General features: G+C 55.5%; 1 protein-coding gene across 6 annotated transcripts in view; it reads right to left on the reverse strand.

Annotated features, from left to right (window-relative positions):
* Positions 1 to 15,434, reverse strand: part of ZFYVE28 (zinc finger FYVE-type containing 28) — a 74,294-nt gene that overhangs the window by 11,775 nt on the left and 47,085 nt on the right. For 3 of the 6 annotated variants that reach the window (XM_066384770.1, XM_066384771.1, XM_066384772.1), the window contains exon 8: positions 13,941 to 15,200. The exons of 1 other annotated variant lie outside the window; for it this stretch is intronic. In XM_066384770.1, coding sequence (XP_066240867.1) covers positions 13,941 to 15,200 — 1,260 coding nt within the window. Of the gene's footprint in view, positions 1 to 9,551; positions 11,461 to 13,491; positions 13,742 to 13,940; positions 15,201 to 15,434 lie in introns of those variants that run through there. 2 more of the 6 variants (XM_066384773.1, XM_066384774.1) reach the window with 2 other exon arrangements.

A 15,434-nucleotide genomic window follows, 5' to 3' on the forward strand; every position in this document is an offset into this window, starting at 1 on the left:
TTAAAATACTTGGAATAAATTTAACAAAAAAGTGCAAGAGTTACACACTGAAAACCGCAAAACATCGCTGAAATAAAGATTTCCTAAGCCAATGGAAGGAGATCCTGTGTTCATAAGACAATATCGTTAAGATGACAATACTCCCCAAATTGGTATAGAAGGTCAGTGCAATCCATATCAAGATATCAGCTACCCTTTTCTATTCCCAGGCAGAAATTGACAAACTCATCCCAAAATTCATAGGGACATGCAAGGATCCAGAACAGCCAAAATATTCTTGCAAAAGAAAAAAACAAAGTTGGAGAACTCACACTTCTGACTTGCAACTTAATAGGAAACTACAGCAATCAGGACCATGGCACAGGCACAGCATAGAAACCACAACGGAACAGAATCAGGAGTCCAGGAATGAACTGATACATTACAGGCAACTGGATTTCCAACAAGGGTGCCAAGACCATTCAATAAGAGAATACTCTGGCCCTGGCTGGTTGGCTCCGTGGTAGAGCGTCGGCCTGGCGTGCAGAAGTCCCGGGTTTGATTCCCGGCCAGGGCACACAGGAGAAGCGCCCATCTACTTCTCTACCCCTCCCCCTCTCCTTCCTCTCAGTCTCTCTCTTTCCCTCCTGCAGCCAAGGCTCCATTGGAGCAGAGTTGGCCCGGGTGCTTACGACAGCTCCATGGCCTCTGCCTCAGGCACTAGAATGACTCTGGTTGCAATGGAGCAATGCCCCGATGGGCAGAGCATCGCCCTCTGGTGGGCATGCCAGGTGGATCACATGCGGGAGTCTGTCTGCCTCCCCACTTCTCACTTCAGAAAAATACACAAAAAAAAAGAAAAAAAAGAAAAAAGAATCTCTTTTCAATAAATGGTGTTGGGAGAACTGGGTAACCACAGGCAAAGGAATGAAGTTGGACCCTTACCTTACACCACATACAAAAATGGACTCAAAATGAATAAAAAAAGAAACCTACATGCAAGAGCTAAAATTCTTGGAAGAAAACTTAAGTCTTTGTGCCCTTGGATTAGGCAACAGTTTCTCAGACACGACACCAAATGCCCAGGAACCCAAAACAAAACAGACACATCATCAAAATTAAAAACTTCTGTTCTTCAAAAGGCACCATCGCCTGACCTGTGGTGGCGCAGTGGATAAAGCGTTGACCTGGAAATGCTGAGGTCACCGGTTCGAAACCCTGGGCTTGCCTGGTCAAGGCACATATGGGAGTTGATGCTTCCAGCTCCTCCCCCCCTTCTGTCTCTCCTCTGTCTCTCCCTTTCCTCTCTAAAATGAATAAAAAAAATAAAATTAAAAATTAAAAAAAACAACAACAAAAAAAAACCAAAAGGCACCATCAAGAAAAGCAAAAGACAACGCACAGAATGGGAGAAAATTTTACAAATCATGTATCTGATAAGGGCGTAGGAGTAACTGGAATATAGAAAGAACTCTTTTTATTTAGTTTTTCCACCGATTTGAAAGAGAGCGAGAGAATCATCAACTTCATTGCCCCACTTAGCTATTCTATTTAGCTGTACACTCACTGGTTGCTTCTCGTACGTGCTCTGACCGGGGATCGAGCCCGTGTCCTCGGCGTGCCAGGGGCAATGCTCTATCCACTGAACCACCCGGCCAGGTTCAGGAGTCTTTTATTTATTGATTGATTTTTAGAGAGAGAGAGAGAAAAACGTGGATTTGTTGTTCCACTCATTCATGCATTCATTGGTTATTTTCTTGTATCTGTCCTGGCCGGAGATCAAACCTGCAACCTCGGCGTATTGAGACAACACTTCAACTCAATGAGCTATCTGGCCAGGGCCTAGAAACAACTCATAACTCAACCGTAAAAAAGACAAATAACCCAACTGAAGAATGGGCGGTGGATTTGAACAGACATTTTTCCAGAGAAGATATACAAATTGTCAAAACACAAGAAAAGATGCTCAGCATCATTAGTCACTTGGAAAATGCAAATAAGTCAAAACGACAATGTAATATCATTCCCTACCCATTAGGATGACCTTAATAATTAAAACAAAACAAAAAACAAATGCAGGCCTGACAGGTGGTGGCACTTAAAGTGTCGACTTGGGACACTAAGGTCCCAGGTTCAAGCCCTGAGGTCACCGGCTTGAGCGTGGGCTCCTCTGGCTTGAGTGTGAGGTTTGGAGGAGGGTCCCAGGGATGAATCAGACCCTGTGTGTGCCCCCCAAAAGCTCAGTTAGTGGGGGAGCCACACACACGTTACCAAGGCAGAGCTGAGAGGTGCCCGGTGGGTCCATGTCTATGGTGAGAGAGGTGAGATGTAGGTGAGGGACAGTGAGCCATGCAAGGGAGGCTGAGGGTGGAGGGGCGAGGGCCACCATCCTGCCTAGGACTCCTCATGCCTCACCAGAGTCTGAACCGAGACGGTCGGTTCCTGGGGTTCCCCTGCCCCAGCAGCCCCAGCACTCTAACACAGTGCGAGGCACTGCCCTGCTGCCCAGGATGCCCGCGGGCATCAGCACAAACATCTCCGGGCAGCCGCTGTGCTCAGTTCTTTGGGACAGACCAGCACCTCCTGCTTCCTTTGCTCTCCAGTCTCTCGTTTGTGGTTTCGATGCCTGGTGCTGCGTTCAAGGGACAAGGGACGGCATCCACCCTGGGAGGAGCACAGGCCAGGAGCGGGAGAGGGGACACGCCCTGCTCTCCTGAGAGCAGGTCCTCAGGCAGTCACCGTGTCAGTGGGAGACGGCTCGGGTCACAGAGGGAACAACTGACAACGGGAGGAATGGCTGGGACCAGGAGGGCTGATACCGACCCAGGAAATAATCAAACAAGGTTCCACCCCTGGTGGGCTCTGTGTCAGTCGCTTCACGATCAGAGGGCAGCTGACAGAGAGGCGGATGGCTCCAGATGGGAACCTAGTCTGGCTGACACCCAGAGTTCCTCCTGGGGACTCCAGGCAGAGAACCCTACCATGTCACATGGCATCTGACCCAGGAAACCGTGAGACAATGGGGGGTCCTGTGGTGACTTGTTACGCAGCACAGCTGACCAACACAATTGTGCAGATGTTGTAACAGAGTAACCAAGTGGAGACTGATGGCTCCCAAAGCAGCCACTAATGCCCCTGGCTCCTCCTGCGGGGCTCGCTGCCCTCACCCTGAGCGCTACGTGCCCCCCGCTCCTCCCGGAAGGCCAGACACAGCTCCTGCCTCTCTCTTCTCAGCTGAAGAGCCGTGGAGAGGGGTTGGGGCTGTGGTCGGTTCTTCTGGGGACGCAGCTGGGCCCTGGGTCCTGCACACAGCCCGGCTCTGGAAAAGGGCCCCCGGGTGTGCGATATTATGTAATCCTAACACAGCTGCAATATGTGCGCACTCTAGAAAAACTAGGAAATGCAGATAAGCCAACAGCATGTGCATAGATGCATTTTATAAATAGATGCAGTTGTCACATGAGCAGAGGAACTTGTGTTACCATTTTTGTGTCACATCTTGCAGGCTTTCTGAGCTGTTGCTGCTTTTAAAAAAGCTCTCTGAACAGAAGGCTGGATGGCTGGAGACGCAAAGCAGCGGGTGAACTCGACAGAGGACAGCATCCTGGTCCCCTCCTCCCTCCGCTGCACCCCACTCAGCAATTTAAACCGTATTCTCTTGTTTTTGCCTCAGTGAGAACGCGAGGAAATGCTCTGCTTTCAGGGAAGTGGCCATGCAGACAAGAAGTGTCCCGGTCCCACGGGGTGGAGGAAGATGGCCCCTCCACTGCCCTCCTGGCCTTCCGAGGACGATCGCTGCTTATCGAACACACTCCACTCCAGCTCAAAGCCCCGCTTCCCCCCCTGGCTGTGGGGTCCCCTGATGCCCCCAGGCAGGGACCTGAGTGGGAAGTGGATAGGGAAGACCAGAGGTGTGTGGCCCTGCTCTGGAGCCTGTGAGGTGATGGGGACAGCGCTGTGGCCTGGACTCTGCTTGCCTCCTTCCCTTGAAGCCACCCCAGCAGGGTGGCCCCTGCAGCTATGAGTATCCGTGGCTCACACATGATGAGTGGGCTGGGGGTGTGGACCCTCCCAGAGACAGCCAGCTGCGTCATGCCTGGGACCCTGGGCTGGACAGCCACCATTAGCGGGCTGAGGGGTGGTCAGTGGTGGGACAGGGATTGGGGGAAGAGAATCAAGCATGTGAGAGGCTGGACATGAGCCCCGATGGGTCTCCTCTCTCACCCCCAGGATGTCCTCTGAGGCCAGGTGCCTTCCAGGTCTGGGTACCCCTCATAACCACTTGATGTAGGACGATTGTGTTTCCCCAACTAAGGACCCTAAGTCACATCCTGGAGCCTAAGGGTCTTGGTGTGGGGACATGAGCCTGGAGGGTGAATCAGTGTGGGGGGGGGCAGAGGTCCTGCAGGAGGCCCCCAAAACAAGGGATAGACAGGTGGGAGGGGTCATCTCAGCCTGGGGTTCTGAGCCTGTTTCCAAATCTGTGGAGCAGGGATGACAATGGAGACACAGGCATGGATTCCAGGAGGCCATAACTTAAGGCTTCCATGGGCTTCAGCACAGGCAGTGGTGGTAGGACCGGTATTACGGTGTAAAGGGGGCGTCATGGCAGAGAGGGAGGGCGTGGTGACCCGAGGAACAAATAAGGAGAGTGCAGACAGCATCTAGAAACTGGGGTGCAGGCTGGGCTGAGGTAAACCAGCCACGGGGCAGCGGTGGAGACAAGCAGGGAGCCCCGAGTTCTGAGCAGAGGCACACCCCTGGCCCAGCAGGTGTGAGGGGAAGTCGGGAGGGTGAGCAGAGGCACACCCCTGGCCCAGCAGGTGTGAGGGGAAGTCGGGAGGGTGAGCAGAGGCACCTCCCTGGCCCAGCAGGTGTGAGGAGAAGTCGGGAGGGTGAGCAGAGGCACATCCCTGGCCCAGCAGGTGTGAGGGGAAGTCGGGAGGGTGAGCAGAGGCACATCCCTGGCCCAGCAGGTGTGAGGGGAAGGCACACCCCTGGCCCAGCAGGTGTGAGGGGAAGTCGGGAGGGTGAGCAGAGGCACCTCCCTGGCCCAGCAGGTGTGAGGGGAAGTCGGGAGGGTGGACCAGGGAGTGAGGACCGTGCAAACAAAGTCCTCCACTCACTGAGTTAGAAGTGGGTAACAGAACAGACTACGGCTAGTAAATCCACCAATACTGCAGAAAAAAACCTTCTCACATAGAGAACTCCAGGCTCAGACGGCTTCACTGGATAATCCTACCTAATGTTTTAGGCAGATATACGGTATACCAATTCTACACAAACCCTGAAGAAATGGCAATGTTCCCAACACACTCTAGGACCTCAGCGTTCCGCTCTCTGATCAGCACACCTGAGAAAGACATGCCGCCCAATGTTCTCACAATCAACTGCAACACGCTTAACAAAGTGTTAGCAAGTCGAAGCCGACGGTCTCCAAAGAGAGATGACCTGGGTCATCCCAGGAACGCAAGGCTGGCTCAACATCTGACTATCAATCAATGAAACGGGTCACATGACTAGACTAAAAACAAAACAAAACAAAAAAACAGTCTCATTATCCCAAAAGGTACAGAAAAAAGTATTTGAGGGAATTTAACATTTGTTCTTGATAAATAAGTCACCAAACTAGGAAGAGGAGAGACATTCCTGAACCTGAGAAAGGTGTCTGTGAAAATCCAACCGCCACCAACATCACACATCGTGGTAGCGACTGAGTGCTTTTCCCTCTGAGATCAGGAACAAGGCAAAAACACCCTGTGTCAGTGCTTCTATTCAATATTGTCCTGGAAGTCCTCGCCAGTGCAAAAAATCAAGACAAAGAAGTAAAGGACATCCAATTAGAAAGAAGTAAAACTGGCTTTCTTCACAGATGATATGTTTGTTCACTGATGTAAGGAAATCTTCAACAACAAAAAAAACTACCATAACTAATAAAGTGAGTTTAGTTAGATTGCAGGAAATAAGATCAATATAAAAATAAATAAATGATCGTTCTATATACTAGCAATAAACAATCAGAAATTTAAATTACCAGACAGTACCAATTACAATAGCATTGAAAAAAATGTAAAATTCATAGAGATAAATATGACCAAAGATGGGTAAGACCTCTACAAATATAAACTGAATAACTTGACCAAGGATAATTAAAGACCTAACTAAAAGGAGAGGAATATTCATGTGTTCATGCATTGTAAGGCTCTATGTTATTTTTAACTAGAAATGGATCATAGAACTACATGTTAACCCTGAAAAGTATAAAAGTTCTGGAAGAAAACAGGAAGGGAAAAAAATTTTTTGTGACTCTGGGTTATAAAAATAATTCTTAGATACGATTCCAAAATCATCATCCTCAAAAGAAAAAAAGAAGTTGATAAATTGGGCTTCATCACAATTCAGAACTTCTGCTCTCCAAAGACATTCTGAGAAGGAGAGGGCAAGCCACAGACGGTATGTGTCTGAGAAAGGACTCGTGTCTGGAACAAGGCCTCTCAGAACTCAGTAAGGAAACAAGCGCAAGGTCTGCACAGATGCTTCACCCAAGAGCACGGGCAGGTGGCCAATGAGCGCAGGGGGAAGATGGTGAAGCCCGACAGGGCACCAGTCAGGCCGTTACCATGGCGAAGGGCAGAAAAAGCGACTTCACCAAGTGCCGGTGAGGGTCTGAAGGAACTGGGACTCTCCGCTGCTGTGGCATGTTGTGTGACAACTTTTTTTTTCTTGAAGTGAGAAGCGGGGAGGCAGTCAGACAGACTCCCGCATGCGCCCAACCGGGATCCATCCGGCATGCCCACCAGGGGGCGATGCTCTGCCCATCTTGGGGTATCGCTCTGCAGCAATCAGAGCCATTCTAGCGCCTGAGGCAGAGGCCACAGAGCCGTCCTCAGCACCCGGGCAAACTTTGCTCCAGTGGAGCCTTGGCTGCGGGAGGGGAAGAGAGAGACAGAGAGGAAGGAGAGGGAGAGGGGTGGAGAAGCAGATGGGCGCTTCTCCTGTGTGCCCTGGCCGGGAATTGAACCCGGGACTCCTGCACGCCAGGCCGACGCTCTACCACTGAGCCAACCGGCCAGGGCCTGTAATGACTTATTTAAAACAGTATTAACATACTGAACTGCATCGCTGCGGTGCTCAGGTGTTACTGTGTCTTGACGCTTTGCCCTCCTCTCGGAAAAGTGCCGTCATGTCCGCCCCGCCCTGCAAAGCTGTCCGGGCTCCCAACCCTTGGCCTACTCTTCTGTGCACCTCCTGTGCCCACCGCTCTGGCTGCCACCTTGGCCCTGCCACCTCTGGCTGATCGCCTCCGACCCGTCCAGGTCTCAGGAATGTCACCACCTGGGAGGGTGGCTGCCTCTCAATTGCTCTCACTGCAGGAGCTGACCCATGGCCCACCAGCACTCCGCAGCTTAGGACTCTGGAGGGAGGGAGACAGGGATGGTCAGGTGGTGTGGTGGGCTGTGTTGAAGGCAGACAGCAGGGTGAGGGGTGGGGCAGTCAGGCTGCAGGGAGAACCTGCATCTGGAACAAGGAGCCTTGAAAGCCCAGCCAGGTGGGACCACGGGGTGGGGGGAGCAGCTAGCCCAGAAGGAGCAGGGCCCAAATGGAGCTGTCCCGGGTGCCAGAGCTCAGTAGTCACCTGGCAGCCACCACTGCCCTGGCCAGGCTAGGCGTGCTCTATCTAGCTCAACACACAGCTGTGAATTAATCAGAAAGACTTCAGACACTGGCAAGACCCTGCTGGGGAGGTCAGCACCCCTCTCAGGTCCCCTCCCTCCCAGTGCCTACTGTGTGTGGGCCCTTCACTGGGCCCCCTGGGGTTATCACTGCCCCTTGTGGAGTCTCGGGTGATACGGACATAAGTTGCTGTGCATAGCCAGGCTGCATGGCGGGTATGGGCAAGGGGCTTGGGCAAGAACCCAGCCCTGCCCTTGGAAGTAAAGTCAAGACTGAGACGGCTAGATGGCAAGGGACGCAGCGAATGACAACCTTGAATAATGGTGGTAGTAACAGTGAGTAACGGTCCTGAGCAATGGTGGTAGTAACAGTAACGGTCTTGAGCAATGGTGGTAGTAACAGTGAGTAATGATCCTGAGCAATAGTGGTAGTAACAGTGAGTAACGGTCCTGAGCAATGGTAGTAGTAACAGCGAATAATGATTCTGAGCAATGGTGGTAGTAACAGTGAGTAACGGTCCTGAGCAATGGTGGTAGTAACAGTGAGTAACGGTCTTGAGCAATGGTGGTAGTAACAGTGAGTAATGATCCTGAGCAATGGTGGTAGTAACAGTGAGTAACGGTCCTGAGCAATGGCGGTAGTAACAGTGAGTAATGATCCTGAGCAATGGTGGTAGTAACAGTGAGTAACGGTCCTGAGCAATGGTGGTAATGACAGCGAGTAACAGTAGCTGAGTAACTGTCAAACAGCAATCGTGAGTAATGAGGACAAGTAATAAGGGTGAGTAAGACAAGAGGTGAGATAAGGAGTGACACACGTGGGCACTGAGCTCCTCTTCCAGGCGCCGTGGGAGTTGGGGACTTGAGGCCTTTTTGCAGATGACAAAACAGAGGCTCAGGGAGGTTGATGAATGGGCCCAGGCGGAGCATCCAGTCCACGTGCGCCCCTGGGCCCACCCTCCCACTGCACTCACAGGGCTCCCCGAACAGGAGAGGACATGCCGAATGCCAGCAGTTCCCCTAGAGGAGCTGTCCCCAAAGTCAACTCTCTGCCTCCAGCATGTTCTAGAAGGAAGACATGGCCAGAGCACATGTCACCATTTAGGACAGAAGCTCAGAAGTATGTGCCAAGGATAGCCCTTCCAGATTCCTGCCATTCTGTCCAAAATGACAATCGGGGAGCCCCCCCCCAAGTCAGAGCTGGGGGTCACCCTGCCCACCTGCCAGGATGGCCATCAGCCCCACAGTCTCCTCTCCGATGGCCGGAGACGGTCTCAGAAGACAAGATGGCCTGGCCTCGAGATGAGGTCATCTCTGAACCCGCAGGGCAGTGGGGTGGCGTGGGGGTGGCGCCCAGCGGATGGAAGGACAGAAAGCACAGGCCCCCGGCTGGGAGCAGATGAGGAGTGTTATCTCCTGCCTCAGGGACGACACCTGCAGGTCAGCCGGGGAGACCAGAGGGCAGAGAGCTAGATGGTGTCTCTGGGGCAGCAGGAGAGGATCAGGGCACCAGAAGTCAGGGAAGCACAAGCCACCAGCCTGCTCTCCAGCCGGGAAAACCAGAGGGCGGGTGAGCGGTCACAGCCAGGGGACAGGCCCCCGAGGAAGCCCTGACAGTGAGTGGCCGGGTGTTGGCTGGAGACACCAGAGCTTTGCTGGGGTCGTTCTATCCCTGAAAGCATCGATTCTGAGGAAATGATCCAAAACGCAGAGCCGTGAGGTGCGTGACCACAGGCTCAGTCACCGTGGAGAGGGGGAAGTACTGAACAAGTCAGCCTACGTCCTGACGAGAGAGCAACCCTCGATGACGATCGTGTTCCCAAAGAGCTTCGTGGAGAAGCGACCAGAAAATATTCAGTGAAGAAAATAATAAGACTTCTCATAGGATTTGGGCTGGTTTTATTTCCTTCATTTACTCTTGTTTATGTTTTTTGTAAGTTTCCACAAGGAATGGGGACCAGGTTATAATTAGGAAAAAAAAAAAAAGAGAGTCAGTGTTATTTTTTCAAGGGGGCAGAAGTTTGGAAACACACGTTAGTAAAAGATCCAGGAAAAGGACAGACACACCGGAGACAGACAGATTTCCATTTTCTAGATGTGATCCATTCAGCTGGCTTCAAGTATAGAAGGTTCCGGATAATGAGGTGAGTCTACACAGGAACAAGCTTTTAAAAAGTGCTAACTTTTGCCCTGGCTGGCTGGCTCAGCGGTAGAGCGTCGGCCTGGTGTGCGGAAGTCCAGGGTTCGATTCCTGGTCAGGGCACTCAGGAGAAGTGCCCATCTGCTTCTCCACCCTCCCCCCTCTCCTTCCTCTCTGTCTCTCTCTTCCCCTCCTGCAGCCAAGGCTCCATTGGAGCAAAGTTGGCCCGGGCACTGAGGATGGCTCCATGGCCTCTGCCTCAGGCGCTAGAATGGCTCTGCTTGCAACACAGTGACGCCCCAGATGGGCAGAGCATCACCCCCTGGTGGGCATGCCGGGTGGATCCCGGTCGGGTGCATGCAGGAGTCTGTCTGACTGCCTCCCTCACCCCCTGCTTCTCACTTTGGAAAAATACAAAAAAAAAAGTGCTAACTTTCCCCCCAAAAGGCTAATCTGTGAGCCCTGAAAAGATAAGGATGAAGGCAGTAAAGAAAAGCTGAGAATCCTTGGTTCTGACTGCTCTGCCCAGGTCCCTGAGCAGGGGCGCTGGTGGAACGGGCTGTGGGCAGTGGCTTGAAGGTCAGGCCCAGGGAAGTGCTGCAGAGGACGGGCCCCTCCTCCAGGTACCCGGCCCCTCCACCCGAGGGCTCCGTTCTGCCCGACTGGGAGGCATGCTCCAGCTGTCCTCAGGGCAAGCGGCCCCGTCACAGCCCCCGTACAACTCCTTCGGGGCACCGGGGCTCCGTCTGAAAGTGTGGCGCACGGGTCTGAGTGAGGCTGGTCCTGTCTGGCTCAGGCACAGGACGGGGGCTCGTGAGTGCAGGCTGCGGCCCGCTCTGCCCTCCTCCAGGCTGCACACCCGCTGCACGGCTGGGCCTCCGGGTCAAGTCAGGACAACAGCTCGTCACGTGAGAACGGTAAGTGAGCACATCACGGGGCAGACGGGCTCACGCTGCAGGCGCTCAGAGCTAAGGCACACATCAGCGTTTCCGGTCTCTGTCTCTTCATCTGCCAAGTGGGACGCGGGGGGGACCATCTGCACCGCACAGGAGACTGGCTGTTGTCACGGTGAAGCCTCCACACACGTTACCTGACAACACCAACCAGACTCCAGGAACCTGGCTGTTTGATTTCTGGTGCACTTTCTGCTTGTGGCTGGTCTTCTGTGCCTGTGTTATCAATGCTGCTTTTCCACCTTCGTCCCAGCAATCCACCAGACTCTGTGAGGTAGGGCGCCCCGTCTTTTCCTAGGAGGGTCCCCCCTGAGCCTCCCAGGAACCAGTCTGGGATGTGAATGAGCAACGCTCTCCTGTGTGCCCTACGTGGGACAGCGCCACCTGCTGACCTGATTCCCAACTGCCTAGCGCAGCGCGGGTCCCGGCGCCTCTGTCCAAGGTGCTGACCCGAACACGCGTCTGTCCTAGTAACCGGGCCACCTGCCACATCCTTCCTTCTTCAGACGCTCTGCACTGTCTGGACATCCTGGAGGACGTCTTTCGAGGCCACAGTGGACTCCTCTTCTCTATTCTCAGCTCGAATTCAGTGTCTGTGCTCCACCGACGAGGCCCGGGAAGCTGATGGCATCACCTGAACAACCAGTGTCCTGCGCCGGACACATCAGGAAAGCAGCAAGGGGTTCCAGACAGAGCAGTGTCCACTGGCTGTCACCTGAACAAACAGAAAAAAAAAAGTGGGTGTAGGTCAGAAACTAAAATCCATGATCGTGTCGTAGAATTTGTGATGTTTTCTTATCAGCCTTGCAGAAAAACAATGCACTTACCAATGGACTCGGCCACTGAGTCGGGAGCCCCAGAGGAAGAAAGCTGTCCAGTAGGTTGTGGACAAAAATTCGTCCCACACTGGACGTGGCTCAGGAAGCTGGGCTTGCATCTCACCAGTGGCCTGATCAGACACAGGCGTGATAGCTGCATGAAGCCGCTCCACGCGGCACCCTTTGCAGGAGCAAAGTCTGGAACGACCCCAAGGCCAGCAGCTGGTCTGAGCGCACACTGCTCCAGCCACACCATGGGATCCCACCACGGCCAAAAGCGACAGTGGGGAGATCTCTAGAAACTAGCAGGGGAGGCTTCCAGGCGAAGTCAGGAAAGCAAGATGGAGAAGAGCGTGTCCAGGATGAGGGCCATTGCCAAAGACCAGGAGAGGGGACCACTGTGCATGTGGGTGTGTGCACATCGTCGCTTCTGTTTTGTAAAACTGAAGGAGAAACTATAAACATTTTAAAGCTGTTAACCTCAGCGAAGAGGGAGAATGAGATGGAGGGACAGAGTCCTCCAGTAACCTCTCATTCTGCGGACCTGGCACGGAACCATGCACACACTTCCCGTAATTGTAAACCAAGTCCGGGGCCAAGGCCACGTCCGCACGTCCAGTGCTGAAGGAAACAGGTGCACCCTGCTGTGGGGGGGACTTGGGGGGCCTGACTGCAGAGACAGAGTGACTTCAAGGGAGTACCAGCAGGTGTGTGGGATGGACCTAAACCAAACTTTAAAAAAAAAAAGCCTTACAGGGTTACAGGCGTCGGTGAGGATGGGGACAAGTGAACCTTCCTAACGGACGACGGGAATACAGACGGCAGCCGCTGTGAGACACAGGTGAGAACGCCTCAAAAACCTAAGACCACGGGACCCAGCGATTCCACTCCTGGATGGATGTAAACGCGGAAGAAACGGAAACACGGCCGCACAGAAATATGTACAAACATTCCCAGCAGCGCCATTCATCACGGCCCCAAGGCGGGAACAGCACACACGCCCGCCTCAACAGACTGACGGACGAACAAGACGTGCTCCAGCCTCACAGTGGAGGGCGGTTCGGCCACGGAGAGGAAAGACGTGCGGGTGGCGGCCACACTGTGGGGGCGCCGTGAAAAGCACGGTGCTCACTAAGAAGCCAGACACAAAAGGTCACATGTTGTATAAAATTCTGTTTCTATGAGACATCCAGAAGAGCCCAATCCAAGGAGCCAGAAAGTAGATTGATGGGGGCCGGGGGCTGGGGGAGGGGGAGGGAGGAGTGACTGCAGGACCGGACCCCATACAGAATAGGCGGCCGCCGCCAGGCAGGCGGGCTGGATTGCCCAGGCTGCAAACAGGGGAGCTCTGCATTGGAGGAGAGAGGAGGAACGGCCCCGACCCCCACCGGCGCCTGGCCAGCTCCTCGTACATGTGCTGAGAGATGAGGCTGGAAGAAGAGGCAGAGGCTCCGCAGCCCGGCACCCAGAGACCCCTCCTCTAGTCCCACCTCTCTGACCGCCCCTCTGTGCCCAGCTCCCACGGCGCCTGGCGGGGGGGCCTTGTCCTTCCCCTTCCCACGCCCCCGCCCCGCCCCGTTGGGCACAGCCAAGGCCTAGGGTGGGAGCAAGGCAGGGTCCCGAGGAGAGGACCACCAATGGTGAAATACACCGGTCACCTGGGACCCGCCCAGGCTCAGCCGTGAGAACCACCAAGGTGGCACCCTGCACCTCCTCTGCACAGTGTCAAGGACGGAGCAGGCACGTGGTTGGCACGGGCTGCAACCACTTTGTTCAGGATACATCAGTGTCGGGAGCAAGGGGATGGACAGGTGCCAGGGTCTCACCTTTCCTGGTCAAGGCCTCTGGGGGGAGAGGACAGCAGCGCCCAGGGGAGGGGGAGGGGGAGGAGGGGAGGAGAGAGCTGTGCCCCAAAGCACGACTGGAGACTCTGCCTGAGGGTGGTCTCAGGATCCAAGGTAGCCCCCAGGAGCTCCACGTCCAGTGCCGGGGGTCTGTGAAGCTCACTGCGGCCCATGGGAGCCGAGTGGCCGTAAGGTCAGCTGGGTGCCAGGTGGTCAGGCTCAGAGGCAGCCACGCCCACTCGCCACTGCCCACCCACACGCAGATCACTCCAGGGCCACAATCGGCCACGGAGGCAAAAGAGGATGGCCCAAGGGCTCAGCACTGCGCTGTCACCTGTAACGTGAGGGGCCCCATAGGGGACACTTCTCAGCTGAATGCAGCCACTGGGCCCAGGAGAGCCTAATAATATACGCTGTTCAACCGCCTGCAGCCCTGACGCCCCACACCGCCCATCGACACTGAGAATCAGCCAGCATGACACAGCCCAAGTGCACAGTCAGACAGGATGAACCCAGTGGCCAGAAGCTCTTACCTGGGGCCCAGCGGGCGCTGGCTCCCCTCCCTGGCCTCCGAGGGCAGCCCGTCACCTCGCTGCTCCTGCTCCTCTCGCTGACTGCCACCGCCACCTCCCTGAGGCTTGTCTGCTGCGTCCACTGGGGGCCCTGAGGTCAGCACCAGGCACTTGTTGGAAGCAGGGGCTTTGGGCTCCTGCCTATTGGGGGTGTCTTCTGAGGGCAGGGGGGCCGGGGAGCCCCCAGGCGGTGCCTCCAGGGCAGGCCGGGCCTCCTCCAGTCTCTCAGCACCCCCCTTGGCACCGGCCTTGGACGAGCCGATGGAGGAGGTGCTGATGACGCCCCCCGGGTTGCACTTGTCCTGCAGGCTCTCGGCCGCGTCCTCCCTGCCGCCCTCACAGGCCCCGCAGCACACGCAGGAGTTGAGGAGGCAGCGGGTGGCCGCGGTGCTGAGTTTGTGGGAGCCGCCCTCGGTCCCCTCGGCCGGGGCTTCCGAGGCTTCCGAGGCAGAGACGGCACAGGCCAGCGAGGTGGCTGACTTGGGATTGAAGATGACCGTGGCTGAGAGCTTCATGCCGCCCGTCCGGTGGGCGATCATCTCGGCCGTCTCGGCACCGTCCGCAGTCCCCTCCCAGCTGTCCAGGTGCGGCTGGGAGTCCAGGCAGCTGCAGGAGTTGGGGCCCACTGCCCACATCTTGTTGTCCCGGTCCTGGACGTTGTTGTTGTTGTTGATCAAGTCTCCCTCTTCCTCCGAGGTGGCGGGGATGCCAACATCTCTCTCCCCGCCCTGCCCTCTCTCCTGGGGGTCAGCACGGGCGCTGCCCACCCACCGAGACGGGCTGTCCGAGGTGTCTGCTGCCCCCTCCACGTCATCCATGAAGAACACCCTCCCCTCCTCCTCCTCGCTGCTGCTGGGCCGCGGCAGCCGGCCGGCCTCGCCCCGGGGACTGCTCTCGGCACCCGGCCTGCGTGCGGGGGACTGGCTGGCGCTGGGCGGGGACAGCAGGGACGACATCTCATCCCCAGCCCGGTGCACCATGCGGTTGAGCTGCTCCAGCTCCTGGTCGTCGTACTGCATGGAGCAGGCCAGCTCCGCCTCCGGGTTCTTGGCCTTGGCCGAGAGCAGCTCCTCGGTGGGGAGGGGTGTGGCGGGGAAGGCGGGCACGAGGGCGGGCAGCACGGGCACCTCTGCCCGGATGGGGAACTCCACGTCCTGGGAGATGCAGAGGTTCCGTTCCAGCGTGTGCAGCTCGTCCTCGCTCAGGGTCTGCAGCAAATCCCTACGAGGGTCAAGACAGAAGCAAGTGAAGGTCTCAGCGGCCCCACCCGCCTCTGCCGAGTGGACACGGCGCCGCACTGTCTGCACTAGGGGGGAAAGCAATGCGGCGTCATCGCTTGCAATGCAACCGCACACACCGTTTCCTCCACTGCAGAGCGAGGCCCGGGCTCCCGCGGGGGCCCTGCCCCTCTGAACAACAAGGTTCTGAAACCTCTTGCCGAAAACAAGAAATCAC

The sequence above is a fragment of the Saccopteryx leptura genome, chromosome 5 (genome assembly GCF_036850995.1).
Source record: "Saccopteryx leptura isolate mSacLep1 chromosome 5, mSacLep1_pri_phased_curated, whole genome shotgun sequence".
Taxonomy (NCBI): Eukaryota; Metazoa; Chordata; class Mammalia; order Chiroptera; family Emballonuridae; genus Saccopteryx; species Saccopteryx leptura.